General features: G+C 39.8%; 1 protein-coding gene across 14 annotated transcripts in view; it reads left to right on the plus strand.

The window, feature by feature from the left end:
* Positions 1–17,123, plus strand: part of UNC79 (unc-79 homolog (C. elegans)) — a 238,074-nt gene that overhangs the window by 70,662 nt on the left and 150,289 nt on the right. For all 14 annotated transcript variants that reach the window (XM_014549096.1, XM_014549088.1, XM_014549086.1 and 11 more), the window contains 3 exons: positions 5,079–5,171; positions 9,548–9,603; positions 10,464–10,593. In XM_014549096.1, coding sequence (XP_014404582.1) covers positions 5,079–5,171; positions 9,548–9,603; positions 10,464–10,593 — 279 coding nt within the window. The remainder of the gene's footprint in view (positions 1–5,078; positions 5,172–9,547; positions 9,604–10,463; positions 10,594–17,123) is intronic.

The following is a 17,123-nucleotide window of genomic DNA, read 5'->3' on the forward strand; positions in this document are numbered from 1 at the left end:
TCTATCAACAAGTGAACCTAAAAATCAAATGAATAAAAAACCTGATGAACAGAACAGACTGGTGAATGTAATAGAATCAGGGGCATGGAAAGGGAGCAGACTGACAATTCTCGGGGGGAAGGGGTTGTGGGGGTGCAGGAAAAGATTGGACAAAGTGCTTCCACCTATGGATGAGGTCAGTGGTGGGGGAGAAGTCCTGGAGTGGGGTGGGAACTGGTGGGGAGCTATGGTGGGAAAAAAGAGGAACATCTATAATAATCTGAACAATAAAGATAAAAAAAAGAGTTTATTGTTGAATTGGGGGAAATGTTTTGGAAATAAGAATCCAGAAATGCTGAATTGTTTTCCTTTGACTACAGATCTCTTAACCTCATCGAACTTTGAATTTCCTTAGCTGTAAAATTGTGAATAATCATAACCTCCTCTGTCTACATCCCATGTTTGAAATAATTTGTAGGAATAGCCTTTGAATAGTGTAAGTTACCTAAGCATATACCAGGGGTGGGGACACATCCTTATAAGGCCCTCAGAATCATTTGGTTTGGCCCTGCCAAGGCAACCACAGGTGGGACTCAAAATTCAATAAATTTATAGGAGCTTTTTTCATAGAAACATAAATTTATATTAAGTGAATTATATTAAGCGACTGATGTTATAAATATCCAAATAGCCCTTGGCAGAAAAAAGGTTCCCCACCCCTGAACAGACCAAACCCAAAGTCAAATGACATACCTGTCAGGTTCATTGCAACTAATTCCAATATTCTGCTCAAATGCGCATGTTGCTTGAGATAAGGGGCTACCCTCTTGGATAGTCCAACTCCCCCTACAGTTTGTTGTATCATAACAGTTATTATTCTAACAGGTTTCAGGTGCACAATTCTACGACACATCATCTGAACACTGCATTGTATGTTCACCACCCCATGTCAAGTCTCCATCCGTCACCATTTATTTCCCCTATGGCCTCCTCCACCTCCTCTGGCCCTCCCTCCCCCTGGCAAACAGCCACATGTGGCTATGGCTATCATATTGGATAGCACAGCTTTAGCATTTAAGCTCCAAAAGGACAAAGACTTGGTGCTTTGTACATAGCTGTGTCTCCAGGGCCTTAAACAATGCCTGGTACATAGGAAGCACTGAAAAAATACTTAAAAAAAAATCCTCACCCGAAAATAGGAAGAGAGAGAGAGAGAGCGAGAGAGAGAGAGAAACATCGATTGGCTGGGATAGAACCCACAACCTACACATGTGCCCTGACCAGGAATTGAACCTGCATTCTTTCGGTGCACTGGACGATGCTCCAACAAACTGAGCTACCTGGCCAGCGCTTAAAATACTTCTTGACTGAATAAGTGAGTAGAGCATTGGCTATGAAGTCAGATGATTTGGGCTATCTACACTAATAAAAGAGAAATATGTAAATTAATTGTCACTTTGCAACGCTCACCGGCCAATCAGGAGTGAGTATGCAAATTAGCAGGACAAAGATGGCGGTGGCCACAGAGCCAGCCAGACCGGGCAGGAGGCTTGGGTCACCCCCGGCGATGGAGGAAGCCAAGCTTCCCGTCCGCCTGGGCTGGCTGCCGAAGGAGGGGCCTGTGGGCAACAGTCACGGCGCAGGTCAGAGCGTGCGGGAGGCTTGGGTCGCCGGGGGCGACCCAAGCTTCCCACCCGCCCTGGCCGGCCTCTGAAGGAGGGGCCTGTGGGCGGTGGCCACAGAGCCAGCCCTAGTATGTGGGAGGCTTGGGTTGCCAGAGGCAACCCAAGCTTCCCGCCCACCCTGGCCTGTTGCTGAAGGAAGGGCCTGCAAACGGCCCTCAGCCCCTCACCCAGGCTGGCCATGCCCCCCCAGCGGGGACCCTCACCCCATGGGGGCATGGCTGGCCTGCAAACTGCCCCAGCCCCTCACCCAGGCCGCCCCACAATCTGAGGGGTCCCAGATTGGAGAGGGTGCAGGCTGGGCTGAGGGACACCCTCCCCCCCTGCACAAATTTCGTGCACCAGGCCTCTAGTAGTCCTAATAATTAAGTTGGTGTTCTCATGCAAATAATTTGATTTCTCTTTTATAAAATGGTTTTTCCATATACTTTTTTTTTTTTGTGTGAGAGTCATATAAGAGCTGTACATGATAATATATTAGGAACTATGAAATGCAGGAACAGATTAGGGAATTGTTATTGTTCATAAAGGGAGGGTGTGGTGGTGCTGGTTATTCTGATGGTGCTGAGAGGATCAGGAAATAGGTCTAAAAACTTGATTATATTTCCTGAGCACAATATTATGTATAAAAATATTTTTATTTTGATTAATTTTCTTCCTTCCATTGTATGTAGCTGTGGCCTTTTGCACCCCCATGGGGACAAGCAACACATCTGTTTACATCATGCTTTTTAACAAGATTCAATAAATGATGTGTGCCTGTTCGTGTTTATTAAATTAGAATTGCGATGATTTTATTCAATCTGTTAGAAGGCTAAAGAATTGCAAGGCACCATCTGTTTATATAAGCATTGGAGCCAATTTCCTAGGGCTTGAGCCAAGGGAGCACTTTTGGCTTTGTGGTTGACCAAACTTGAGGGAGAGCATGGTTTTGTAGGGGTAGGAGGGACATCCAAAGGTCACTGATTCATTTGGGCTGTTCTATAAATATACTTCACCTAAATCATCTGAGGCACCTGGGCATCTCTCCCATTTTTAAAGGCCTCCAGGCATAGTGAGTCTCAGCCTCCCTTAATAGTAGTTTTCATTTTTTAGAAATGCATATTATTAAAAAGTTTGAGATGAATTTAAACAAAGGCGAACACCCTTGTCCCGAAAGGAATGGAATTATTTTTTGTTGAGATTTTCTTTTTCTTCCTTAAACAAAGGGCACAAGGGGCAAGCAATTATTCCTCCCACACCTGGACCCCTTACTACGTGTTTTCTGTTTTATTTCTCATCTCTCTAGCAGTACTTGTCAAAGGGAGGGCCAATGTTCATTTGCATTAGAATCATATGCTTATTACATATGGCACTTCCCTGTTTCCAAACTGAGTTAGGCCCTCTGGATATGGGCTCCCAAATGCTGAATTTGAACAAACTCTCTGGCTCAAGTCTGAGAACAACTGCATCTTGTTCTTTAGGATTCGGCTCAAAGTCCTTTTTCTTTGATCAATCATATTTGATTAGTCAACTTTATCACCTAATAGCAATGAATTGATCTCCACATCTTCGTGTAATTATTAAACTTATTGGTATTGTATAGCCAAACTAATTTATTACCTGAATATCACCTACGTGGTGGGTTAGCAGCAGTCCAGCTGCAAGTGATGAATAAAAAGCAATCTCAAGTAAATAGAACTTAATTATAGACCTGTTTTATTTGTTTGTTCATTTGAGCACCATCTATTGTGGTGCTCAAAATCTTTTATTTAAAAAAAAAAGAGTCATGGTAAATTTCTTTGTCTTCTTTATGACAAATCTTTTATTAGTGTTTTAATGTTACTTCTATGCATGTGCTTTTATTATAAGTTGTCTTGTTTTTGGCTGTAGGTGAGATATTATTTCTACATATTATACTTTGATATAGAATAAAGTAAAATAAAATAAAGCAGATTTTAAAGTTATCTGCTTTTTTGTTGTTCATGTTCATGGTCTTGTCCATGATGTGTAGGAAATTGAGAATTGACTTTCTGAAGGTATTATACTCACTGTCCACTGTTCTAATCATGCTTTCATTTTTTTAAATTTTAAATATTTTTATTGATTTCAGAGAAGAAGGGAGAGGGAGAGAGATAGAAACATCAATGATGAGAGAGAATCATTGATGGGCTGCCTCCTGCACTCTCCACACTGGGGATCGAGCCCGCAATCCAGGAATGCGCCCTGACTGGAATCGAACTGTGACCTCCAGGTTCATAAGTCCGACACACAACCACTGAGCCATGCCGGCCAGGCTAGTCATGCTTTCTTGACAATTTTCCACACAAGCTCAAATATAAGGAGAGTTTTCTCCTGCTTCTACAATTATCCCTGAGAAAAGAAATTCATTTTATATTTGAATCCTTATAAAGTTTCTTCTATTGTGGATCCTCCCTCAATTACTGTGTTTAGAATAATAAAGTACTCGTTGGAGACAATATATTACCCTGAATGACTTCAATCAGTGCTTGTTTTGAATGTTTATTGGGGTTACCTGATACATTCTATTAAAAAAAAGACACAGAAAGAAATTTAATATAGTTGGATGTCATTGTAAACAAGCCACTTAAAGATGTCTTAAGTTATTACCTGGAGAACATGATTATGCAGCTATAAGATGAATTTTGAAGAAACCAACTTGCTTTGCGATTTCATGCTGTGGCACAGGATAAAATGTTCAGCAGTAGTGTTATTCACAGAATCAAATGTGCTTTATTTAAAACAACTCAGATGGATCTGAAGATGGTAAGCTTTGGAAAACTAAAAAAGTGGTTCTCATGGTGATGAAGATGCTAATGGTTAAGTTATGTGTGAAGGTTTGAAAATTTTTTAATGATGTGAGAATTGAAAAAATTTTTAATTAATATACTATTTTTTTAAAAAAATACACGATTTAAATTTTGTGTAACTAAATTAATAAGGTACCCACTGTAAGTAGACTATTATTTTATCTGCATCTCTAAAAGTTAATGAATTCAAGTTGGGTTCAGAAACCTTTTATCTTTACTTTCTTATTGGGATAGCCTTCAACATGCCTTTATACTTGAATATATGGAGGATTCTGTTTTTTCTTGCTTTTCCACCCAGATACAAACATCTTGGGAGCAGAGATCACATCTTAGTACAGCTCTGATAAGCCATTACATCACATTCTGGCACAGTTCTTGCTCCTTGTGGATTCTCACTAAATGCTGGCTACCAATGATGACAACTGTAGCATTTGTATGCCAGGATCAAATTTGTAGTGTTATTTGTGCAAAATGTCCATTAATATAGTTGGGACTTTTACAGAAAAAGTTTCTTCTCAGCTTTCATGCTCTATGCAAAAGTAGCAAGTGTGTGTATGTGTGTGTGTGTGTGTGTGTATAGTATCTAATAAAAATATTTTTATTTCAGTGGGTTCCTCAAGGAGAGAAGGAGTTCCTGCCCATGTTAATCTCTCTGCATCATCCATGCTAATGATTGCAATGCAGTACACATCCAACCCAGGTAAGTGGAGATTTGGGTGGCTTGACTAGTTCCAAAACCAATAATTAAACAAGAGATCAAACACACAGGCTAGAAATTCTCACATGAGAAGAACTTCACTTGGTGGATAGACAAGTGAAGATGTGTTAGAAAACAGACTTCTGAGTTGAAATAAATTTCTCTTTCCCTTTCAATAAAATATATTGTTGCTATTAGTAGCAATCTTGCAAGAATGTTTGAGGACACAATTTTAGAACATTGTCTAGAAATAGATTAAATATAAATATACATGAATAGTTGACTTAGAAATATAAAAATCACCTGCAATTCTTATAATTAAAGAAAATCATTTGTGAATTTGCTACTCTAATGTCACACAAGTATCCTAGAACATAAATCTTTTAGTACATTTCTGATTATTTCCTTAGAATACATTTATAAAAGAGGGATTAATTGGTTAAAGGACTTGAAAAAATTTCAGTAGTCTCACTAATTATATATGAAAGTATATGTAACCTGTCATTGAGTATTATAAAATTTGTATAGAGTTGGACAGATGGAAATAATATCTTGTTGCAATTTGTATTTATTTGATTACTAGTGATGTTGGACAGGTCTCATATGCTTTACTCTGTTTGATTTCTGTTCATCTGTATAATTGCAGATGAACTTTGGGAAACTGACCTAAAAAGGGGCTGATGTTGGAGACACATGCTAAGATATAACAATTTTTATTTTTATTTGATGTTTATTTGGAAAGTGAATCAATTTGATAGCACAGTTTTCAACCTTCTACTTAATTACATAGTAAATTAACTACATCCTATATAATAAAAGCCCAGCGACCAAAATGGCGGAACAACCAGAATGACCAGAGACCAGAATGACCACGGCCCCTGAGTGAGTGGTGAGAGGCCATCAGGTGGGCAGGCAAGCAGTTAGGGGTGATCAGGGAGGTAGGCAGAGGCAGTTAGGAGTGATCAGGCAGGCAGAGGCGGTTAGGGGCGATCAGGCAGGCAGAGTGCTTAGGGGTGATCAGGCAGGCAGAGGCAGTTGGGGCGATCAGGCAGGCAGAGGCAGTTAGGGGCGATCAGGTAGGCAGGCAGGCAGAGTGCTTAGGGGTGATCAGGCAGGCAGGCAAGTGGTTAGGGGCAATCAGGCAAGCAGGCGAGTGGTTAAGGGTGATCAGAGAGACAGGCACGCAGTTAGGGGCCAGCAGTCCTGGATTGTGAGAGGGATGTCCAACTGCCGGTTTAGGCCCGATACGCCGTCAGACATCCCCTGAGGGGCCCCTGCTATTGAGAGGGTGCAGGCTGGGCTGAGGGACCCCCCCCCCACCATGCACGAATTTCATGCACTGGGCCTTTACTCTCTATATATAAAAGCCTAAGCGACCGAACGACTGGTTGACTGGTCGCTATGACATGCACTGACCACCAGGGGGCAGAAACTGCCCCCTGGTGGTCAGTGTGCTCCCATAGCCAACCTCCCATGGCCCCTACCCCCGCTGGCCAACATCCTATGGCCCCGATTGGCTGATCACCGGCCTGGTCGAGGGACCCCACCAATGCACGAATTTGTGCACTGGGCCTCTAGTAGTAAATAATAATGGAGTTTTTGACTCTGGATGATGAGGAAAACATTTTTTATTAAAAAACTTTAATGCTTCTAGTGTGGCTCATCATCCTTTAAATATGAAATCCTTTATGATTATTATATGAGTTTAATTAAAATATATTTATTTTGGGAGTTATATCTCATGACTCACCCTGTTTGGCTTAAAGTACCCTCAAAATGTCATTTATATTATATACTAGAGGCCTGGTACATGAAATTTGTGCATGGGGGAGGGTGTCCCTCAGCCCAGCCTGCACCCTCTCCAATCTGGGACCCCTCGGGGGATGTCTGACTGCCGGTTTAGGCCTGATCCCACAGGGCAGTCGGACATCCCTCTCACAATCCGGGACTACTGGCTCCTAACCACTTGCCTGCCTGCCTGCCTGATTGCCCCTAACCACTCTGCCTGCCAGTCTAATAGCCCCCTAACCGCTCTCCTGCCAGTCTGATTGACGCCTAATTGCTCCCCTGCCAGCCCAATCACCCCCAACTGTCCTCCCCTGCCAGCCCAATCGCCTCCAGTTGCCCTCCCCTGCCGGCCCGATCGCCCCCAACTGCCTTACCCTGTGGGGCTAAAGGGACTGGGGGACTGAGGCTGGATGAGGCTGGATGCTGTGGGGACTGGGTGAGGCGGGGCTGAGGGCACTGGGGGACTCCGGTTGGATGAGGCGTGGCTGAGGGGACTGGGCACCGCCATCTTGTGGATGTGGGTGCCGCCATCTTGTGAGGGCGTGTCAGTCAATTAGCATATTCCCTCTATTGGCTGTGGGCGCCACTATCTTGTGAGGGCATGATGGTTAATTAGCATACTCCCTCTTTAGTAGATAGGATTGTGTTCTGGAAAAAATCCTCCATTTGGGATCTAGTTAGTTGAAGTCTCATCATGAGGCTTTGGTCCTAATTTCTAAATTGCAAGGCAGTAAAGCAACGTGGGTAAAATCATGTGCTTTGAAGTTAGATGTATGTGGGTTCACATCTGAGCTCACCTGCAAATTGCCAGTTAGCTTAACCTTGAGCACCATCTTTAACCACCTTAAGACTAAGTTTCCTCATAAAATTCCTATAAAATGGGAGTAATTCCTCCTGCAGTGCCTTAAAATGCCATTGTGTGGATTTAATGAATTAAAGCATATGTAAAGTGCTTACTTAGCATAGTAATGGTCACATTGTAAATGCTCAGTAAATAGCAATAGGATTGTTACAATCTGCCATCTTCTTGGAGTTGAATGTTTCACAGGGAAACCACCTTGAACATATAGAATTACTTCTATTATTTCTAAGTCTGTATCTTTATCATATAGAACAGTGATGGCGAACCTTTTGAGCTCGGCGTGTCAGCATTTTGAAAAACCCTAACTTAACTCTGGTGCCGTGTCACATATAGAAATTTTTTGATATTTGCAACCATAGTAAAACAAAGACTTATATTTTTGATATTTATTTTATATATTTAAATGCCACTTAACAAAGAAAAATCAACCAAAAAAATGAGTTCGCGTGTCACCTCTGACACATGTGTCATAGGTTCGCCATCACTGATATAGAATTACTTCTGTTATTTCTAATTCTGTATCTTCATCCATTCATGGGGGAATGTTTATAGCCAAAAATTAATTCTATAGTAAGAAGTACATTTGGAACCCCAACCCAGTCTTTCAATGTGGGAAACGGTTAAGAAGTGAGGTGACATCCACCAGGAGGCACTCTGGGACCAAGTGGTAGGTCATCATCCTATTTGAATTTTCCTTGGGGGAGACAGCAAGAGACAGCTTGGTCCTTGTAGTCTTTATTCAATTAACAAGTTCTGTTGAGTAAATCCTCTATACACAGTTTTGTGCATTTAGGCATTGGGAAAACCATAAGAAATGTAAGATATGGTGCTGGCTTCATGGAGATGATATCTAGTTGGGAAGATTAGGCATATTCACATAAATCATTAATTTATAATATAAAGTTGTATGTGAAAAATACAAAAATAAATACTGTAGATAGTATTAATTCATCAGAAATCAAGAACTTTATGGATTAAAAGGACTAGGAAAGGTTTCATGCCACTTAAAGTATGGGTCTTAAAATATGGATACAATTTTAATTGCTATAGTAAGTAGGGTCTTCTGGGAGGGGAAATAATAGGGTTGGAAGATGGATTAGGGAAGGTAAAAAACAGCTATCTAACTAGGGCAACAGCCTCTTTCTTCCCTAAGTAAGCATAGGCAAATCAAAGAAGCTTGCAGCTGTGTAGCTTTTAAGCATTCCTCAGGAGATGGAATTGGAAATCAAATGATAAGATTCCTGTTCTAATCCATCATTCTGTGACTTGCTGTCCTAACTTGGGCAAGGTAGGAAACTAAATCTCAGTTTATTAGCTACAACATGGTGGTTATGAGATAATACAAGTACAGCTCTTAGCACAATACCTGGCATAATGAATTCTCAGTCAATATGGCCTTTTGTTATGATCCTGTTCTGCTATTTTTCCCCTATGCAGTTCTTTATTACATTGATATAAGTTTGTGTTGTAAAGGTATGATTACTAGGGATTTTTCTTAATATTTCCTTTGTTGATAAGATGAATGAAATATACTTTCAAGGATCTTGGAATAAAACTTGATAAAGTCAAGGGCTTATATGATTTTTTGGAAAGTATGAATATATGGAAATAAGTAGTTTCTAATTTAGTGATTAGAGTGAAAGTCTTACTAGTATAGTTTATTAAATCTCAAAGGATGTTTTATCTGGTACTTATATTTAATGTTCAAATTACATTTTCTTCCTTACAGTGTATCATTGTCAGTTATTGGAATGCCTCATGAAATATAAACATGAAGTCTGGAAAGTAAGTTTTGGGCCACATTTAACTCATAGCCACAAACTTAATTTATATAATGTAGTAAAAATTGTTTGCATGTTAAAAGTATTTGTAGGTAAAATTTATTGATGTTTTATTATACTGATATGTCAGACCCTATAATTCTTTCCTTATTGGTTAATTAGCATTTAGAGAAAGAATGATCTTGAACAAGTAGCTTGACAGAAAAAGTAATTGGATATCTCTTCTTAGAATTTAGCAAATACTATATTATATGACAATTTTATTTAATTTGAAAGGTTGCTTAAGAACCTGCTTGCTTTCAAATAGATGTGAATTGTTGCAAAATGTGTTATATTTTAAAAATGTACTGTTTAGCAAGCTGGCTTATGTTGTTCTAAAATCTATCTTTAATATCATTCTGGGTAGAGAATTTGTTAAAAGATAATGTACATATGAACTCTGCCTGGGGGGTTTATTTATAGGACCAATAAGTAAATAATAAAAATAATGTTTTAATATGATCTAAACTGATTGATAAGATTCCAGGGGAATTAACCACCTCAACCCCTCTATTAAAATATTTACTGCACCCTAACCGGTTTGGCTCAGTGGATAGAGCATCAGCCTGTGGACTCAAGGGTCCCAGGTTCGATTCCGGTCAAGGGCATGTACATTGGTTGCGGGCACATCCCCAGTAGGGGGCGTGCAAGAGGCAGCTGATCGATGTTTCTCTCTCATCGATGTTTCTAACTCTCTATCCCTCTCCCCTCCTTTCTGTAAAAAATCAATGAAATATATCAAAAAATGTTTACTGCTTTGGTACTGAGCTACCTTTATTTTTATTTGATTATACTAAGTCAAAATATTCTTCCTGTTTCCTTCAGGATCTTTTGTATGTGATCGCATATGGCCCTTCACAAGTGAAACCGCCAGCTGTGCAAATGCTGTTCCATTACTGGCCCAACTTGAAACCTCCTGGGGCAATAAGTGAATATAGGGGCTTGCAGTACACAGGTAAGAGTAGCCCTGTGATGCCCCATCTTTATTTCTCCTATGCCACATTTACCTCACCTACTTATATATTTTTTTATCTTGCTGGATTATATTCATGTACCTTTAGACATTGTCATAAATCCTCTCTGAAACTAGGTGGTATAAAATAAATTAATTAAAATTAATTTCATGACACCATAGCGTAAGTCTCAGTCTCATTTGCCACATGTAGTCTGTGGTCTTAACTACTACTGATGTTAATCACTGCAAAGATGTGAGGGGTAATGCTGCACATTTGCTCACCATGTAGCAAAACTCCAAGTGGCTAATTCTGTTCTGATGAGAAGATTTGGAGCATGTTCAACATTACCAGTTCATACACTAAGTACCAATTAAATGACCTTGATAGCCTAGTTGGACAGGCTATCAACAATTGCTGAATATTGGTGTCATTAATTGCTGAGAAGTAAACATCGAATTTAAATATAAAGACATACCAGTATATTTATAAAAAACAAAACAAAACTAACTAACCCAGGTCCTATGTTGTGGATTATGTTTATCTATAATAATAAAAGCGTAATATGCTAATTACAGCGGACAGCTGAACAACCTTCCAGACATCCTTTCGGATGTCATTCTGGACGAAGCTGTGGTGGCGGGGGCCGAGGCAGCATCCTTTCGGATGTAATTCGGGACGAAGCTGTGGTGGTGGGGGCCGAGGCAGAGACGTTAGGGGTGATCAGGCAGGCAGGCAAGCAGTTAGGGGCGATCAGGGAGGCAGGTAGAATGGTTAGGGGCGATCAGGCAGGCAGGCAAGCGGTTAGAGGCGATTAAGCAGGCAGGTGAGCGGATAGGGGCAATCAGGCAGGCAGGCGAGTAGTTAGGGGCAGCGTTAGGGGTGATCAGGCAGGCAGGCAAGCAGTTAGGGGCGATCAGGGAGGCAGGTAGAATGGTTAGGGGCGATCAGGCAGGCAGGCAAGCGGTTAGAGGCGATTAAGCAGGCAGGTGAGCGGATAGGGGCAATCAGGCAGGCAGGCGAGTAGTTAGGGGCAATCAAGCAGGCAGGCAGAGGCAGTTAGGGGCGATCAGTCAGGCAGGTAGGCCAGTGGTTAGGAGCCAGCGGTCCCGGATTGTGAGAGGAATGTCCGACTGCCAGTTTAGGCCCGATTCCACAGGGATCGGGTCTAAATTGGCAGTTGGACATCCCCCGAGGGGTCTTGGATTGTGAGAGGGTGCGGCCTGGTCTGAGGGACAACCCCCTCCCCCCCATGCACGAATTTCATGCACCGGGTCTCTAGTTGGGTCTAAATTGGCAGTTGGACATCCTCCGAAGGGTCCTGGATTGCGAGAGGGTGCGGCCTGGTCTGAGGGACACCCCGCCCCCGTGCACGAATTTCATGCACCAGGTCTCTAGTATAATATAAAATCAGAGAAGCAACCTATGGCTAATAGAGTTTCAGACGCCCTTGACTACCTTCTCCCTCCACTTAATTGTAGACATAGCTTTCTGAAAATGGCAGAGGTGGATGTTTTTGCAAAGTTAGCTTTTATTCAGGTTCTTGTGTACTGATGTTCTAGAACCCATTTTCTTGGCATCTCTTATCTTTCCTAAGGCCATTTGAGGTGGTTCAAAGGGGATTTAATTTAATTCTGTTCCTTATGTTCCTGATGAAAGCCAATTGTTAGTTATTAATACCTGTTTCGATGGTCCTTGCTGGGCTTATTCTAAACTTAGAACAAATAGTATTGGCTGTAGTGGTAACAATAATTTTAATTAAATCAATGAAGGTAGATAGTAATTTTTAAAAGAATGAAAATTGATATTATTGGTGTTTTATATCATCTATAGTAGAGAATATTGAAGTATTGCTAACTGGATAATTTGAATATAAAAGCAAAAGTAGTTGGAATCATTAATAAAATAAAAGGTAAAATGACTGAAATATTTGATACCAACTCTTCTCAGTAGATCTCTGAAATAGGCTTTTACAGGATGTATGAATGGGTAAACAGTATTAAATGAAATTTATTTATTTGTTAAATATTTAAAGAGTAACTCGAATGTGCCAGGCCCTGTATTTTCTGACACAAAACCAGATTTTATGGAACTTAATACAATCTAGACATGAAAGCTCATTCATTTATTCATCAAATACTTAACGGGGTATCTACTATTAGCTGGGCATTATTCTAGACATTGGTAATATGATGAAAACCATACTAAAATCACTAATATCTTGGTGTGTACATTCCATTTGTGAGGGAAAGACCAGGAAACTACCTTATAGTGTGGTAAGTACTAAGGTAGAGCAAATACAGTTGGCCATTGAACAACACAGGAGTTAGGGGTGCCAACCTCCCTACCCCTGCACAGTTGAAAATCTATGCATAACTTTTGACTCCCCTAAAACTTAACTATTAATAGCCTACTGTTAATAGGAAACCTTACATATTACAGTCATTTAACACATATTTTGTATGTTATATGTATTATATACTGTATTCTTAAACTATAGGAAAGAAAATGTTAAGAAAATCATAAGGGAGAAAAAATGCATTTACAGTATTTATTAAAAAAAAACCCGTGTGTAAGTGGACCCACTGTTAATTGCCTACAATTTAAAGCTGGGTTGTTCAAGGGTCAACTGTACAGAGAGCTGTGGGAACACACAGGAGGGACCTCTGACCTCCCCCTGATAGTGGGCAAGTTTGGGGAAGGTTGGGTTGTCAAGAAAGGTTCTTTAGTGAGTGACATGTAAGCTGATACCTGAACGAGACGCACACGCTAGACATCATAATGGGAGTGAGTCATTAATAGATAAAAAGTGAGATTGAGGCAGAAGGAACCTCATGGGTTCAGACTTGGAGGACAAAGATAGCATGATCGTATTTTAGTTACTGGAAAAGTCGCTATGCAGCCAGACAGTGAAGGGACAGGAGGAGAGTAGCCAGGGGTAAGCAGAGAGCCTGACATGATCGTATTTTAGTTATTGGAAAAGTGGCTATGCAGCCAGACAGGAGGAGAGTAGCCAGGGGTAAGCAGAGAGCCTGGCAGGGCCTATGAAGGGGATTGGATTTCATCCTAATGGCCAAGGGAAACTACATCAGGTTTTAAATGGAGAAACCACATGATAAGATTGGCCTGTTCAGAGCATCCCAGAACCCCTGGGGAAGCTGACAGATGCTTCTGTTTCCCCGCTGACCACACCCTCTTGGAAGAGCCAGACAAACCTGTCTCCCCAGAATAGCTCAGCCTCTGCCAACTAAGATAAGAGTGGCTTTTTCTTCTTCTCTTGCCTATCTGAACAGGAGTCTCTGTGTACAGGCATTTATTCTTCAGTCCAACCTTGTAATCACACCTCCACACACTTCCACTTTTTCGACAGTGTCATTACTTGCCTGCTACCTGCCAGGCACTGTCCAAGGTCCTGGGAAAGAGCTCTCTTGGAATTCCCATTCTAGGGGATCATGGCATTCTATGCAGGAAACAAGAGATCATGGAAAAAATTAAGCATTCTGGCCTGTATATTACTATTTATCCAGCATTGTCTGCTTGTCAGACATTGTTCTAGCTGCTTATTATCTCATTTAATATTTTAGCATTCTCTTAATTGAACAAAAGGTATGGACCAAGACCAGATTAGGTTTTACAGACATTTTCTCAATTAATTTTCACAAAAATCTTGAGAGGCAGGTTCTCTTATTTCAATGTTACGGACAAGGAGTGGGGCACAGTTTAACTAACATTGCTAAATCCACACAAATAATAAGGAAACACTGCTTGAATTTGAACCTAGATTATCTTCATTGAACACTCATATTTTTTCAGTCTAACAGTGTGATGTCACTTCTCTCAATTTAGTTCCTTAGTGAAACTTTAGCTGAAGCACTATAATTTTTTTGCAATGTCTGGTGCAATGAAGGATGCAGTAAAGGGTATCATCAGTATTTAGTATTGAAATATTCTTAACAATAAAAATTATATAGCCACAAAATTTTATGATGAAAACTAGAGGCCTGGTGCACGAAATCGTGTATGGGTGGGGTCTGGCTGGACCACCCAATGGAGGTGGGGAGGACGATCAGGGGTGGGGCCAGCCAGGGGGAGGGGCCATAGGAGTTTGGGGGGGCCAGTCAGGGCCCCGATTGGGCTGGCTGACTGCTGCAGTGCACGTCATAGCGATGTTCCGGTCGTTCTGATCATTCCATTGTTCTGGTCGCGTGGCTTTTATATATATAGATTGTCTCCATGTAACTTTGAAATGCTTTCAGTAACTTTTGTATGTTTTCCCAGTAATTAATTTCCTCTTTAAAAATGTAAATTAAAAAAATGCTTTTAGAAAAATTATAAGCCCTGGCTGGTTTGGCTCAGTGGTTAAGATAGCCAGCCTGTGCATTGAAAGGTTGCAGGTTTGATTCCTGGTCAAGGGAATGTACTTTGGTTTCAGGCTTGATCTCTGGCTGAGTAGGGGAGAGGGCGGGAGGCAACCAATTGATGTGTTTCTTTCACATCAATGTTTTTTTGATATCTCTCTTTCTCTTTCTCTCTCTCTTCCCTCTCCCTTCTACTCTATCTAGAAGTAATGGAAAAATAGAAAAATTATAGAAATATGTAAGAAGGAAAAAAGTACTACCCAGAATTTTTATGTTTGGTATATTTGTTAGCATTTTGATATATTTCCTTCTGGGTTTTTTTTGATGCACATTTAAAAATAAAATTGAGTTCAGGTTGTATATAATTATACAAGATTCTTCCCCATTCTTTTATGATGAATTTTCAAATACAGAAGTTTAAAGAATAATACTATGAACACACACAGAACCACCTAGATTTAATAATTGCTAGTAGTTCACTGTAATTTAAACTATACATATATGTATAGTAGAGGCCCAATGCACGAAATTCGTGCAAGAGTAGACCTTCGCTGCCCCGGCTGCCTCAGCCCTTGTAACCCTGGCTTTATCTGGAAGTTCATCCATATGGTCGTTCCACTGCTCGGCCAGTCAAATTTCATATTGTGTTTTTATTATTATAGATAAATTTATTGTTTTTTAAGCATAGTAATATAGGAATGTTTACAACTCATATGAAGAAGATCAAATAGTGAGGATTTGGTAATCTATAGTGTTTGCCTCTTTTGAGTTTATTAGTATTTATCAATAATAAAAACTACTGCAATTATTTTGATTATTAAATATGAGTCTTAAAGATGCCAAAATTACAGGTTTCTTGGCAATGAAAATCCCTGATTATGTTGTTCTGCACAATACTGCTTCTGTTGGGAAGAAATAAATTATTTGGCAATTTTCTTGTTGTAGTGTCCTAATAAGTAAATAATTAAGCCTTTGTTAGCAAAGATCAGCACCAGTTATGGTGTAGTTTCCATCTGAACTATGGGATAAAAGATATGGGAAGATGTATGCCCAGGGTAGAGACTGTTGCAAACATAGATAGGGCATAACTAACTAAAGATAGTACTACAAGGTTAAATTTTGGTTTAAGCTACCAAATTAGTAGAGTTGGATTCTTGAGTTGTATACAAGTACAAGAAGCTCTACCATCTTTTTATGTAATTACTTCTTGATTATTGAGTTTTTATTTATCTTTTTATTATCTTGATTTTATCTCCACAAAATCACAAAAATGTTTTAAACATTTTTACTGCATTATGCACACGTAGATAAACACACAAATTATGAATATCTGTGGACCATTCCTACCATGTTTACCGCCATGATTACCTCCTTCTGCTATCCCAAAGGTAAATCACTACTAACCTGACTTCCAACCCCCAAAATGACTTGCACCTAATTTGAATTTTTAAGAAATGGAATCATACATTATTTATTTGTGTGTGTGTGTGTGTAGATTGTCCCTGGGTTGAGCATAACTGTGCTTTGTTTATTTTTATTGCTATATATGCTACCAAATGAATGTACCACAGTTTATGTATCCATTTTACTATGGATGGATATTTGGGTTGTTCCTACTTTCTGGCTGTTATAAATATGCTACTATGAGCATCCTTCTAGACATCTTTTGGTGCACATGTGTACACATTTCTGTTAGATATATTACTAGGATGGAATTGCTGGGTTAGAGGTTATGCCTATATCCAATTTAATGGATATTAGCAAACAGTTTTCCAAAAGGGTTGTACTAATTTGTAGTTCCATGAGAAGAGTATGAGAGTTCTTTTTGTCTATATTCCACACTTTGGGCAATTCTTTATTTTATTTATTTTTAAAATTTTAGCCATTTTCAAGGGTATGTAGAAGTATCTAATTATGGTTAAATTTGTACTTTCCTGATTACTAATGCACAACTTTTAAATATATTTATTGGCCACTTCAGTACTTATATAATCTTTGTCAGTTATGTATGTTGCAAAAAAAATCTTTTGTTATTTTTTTTACTCACTAAATGATGAATTTATATTAACTCAAGTTTTCCTTCTTCTTTTCTTTTTTTTTATTGTTTAAAGTATTACAAATAGTAGTACATATGTCTCCTTTTTTTCCCCATTGACCTTCCCCCGGCCTCCCCT

This window comes from Myotis brandtii, unplaced genomic scaffold, assembly GCF_000412655.1.
Source record: "Myotis brandtii unplaced genomic scaffold, ASM41265v1 scaffold535, whole genome shotgun sequence".
Lineage (NCBI taxonomy): Eukaryota > Metazoa > Chordata > Mammalia > Chiroptera > Vespertilionidae > Myotis > Myotis brandtii.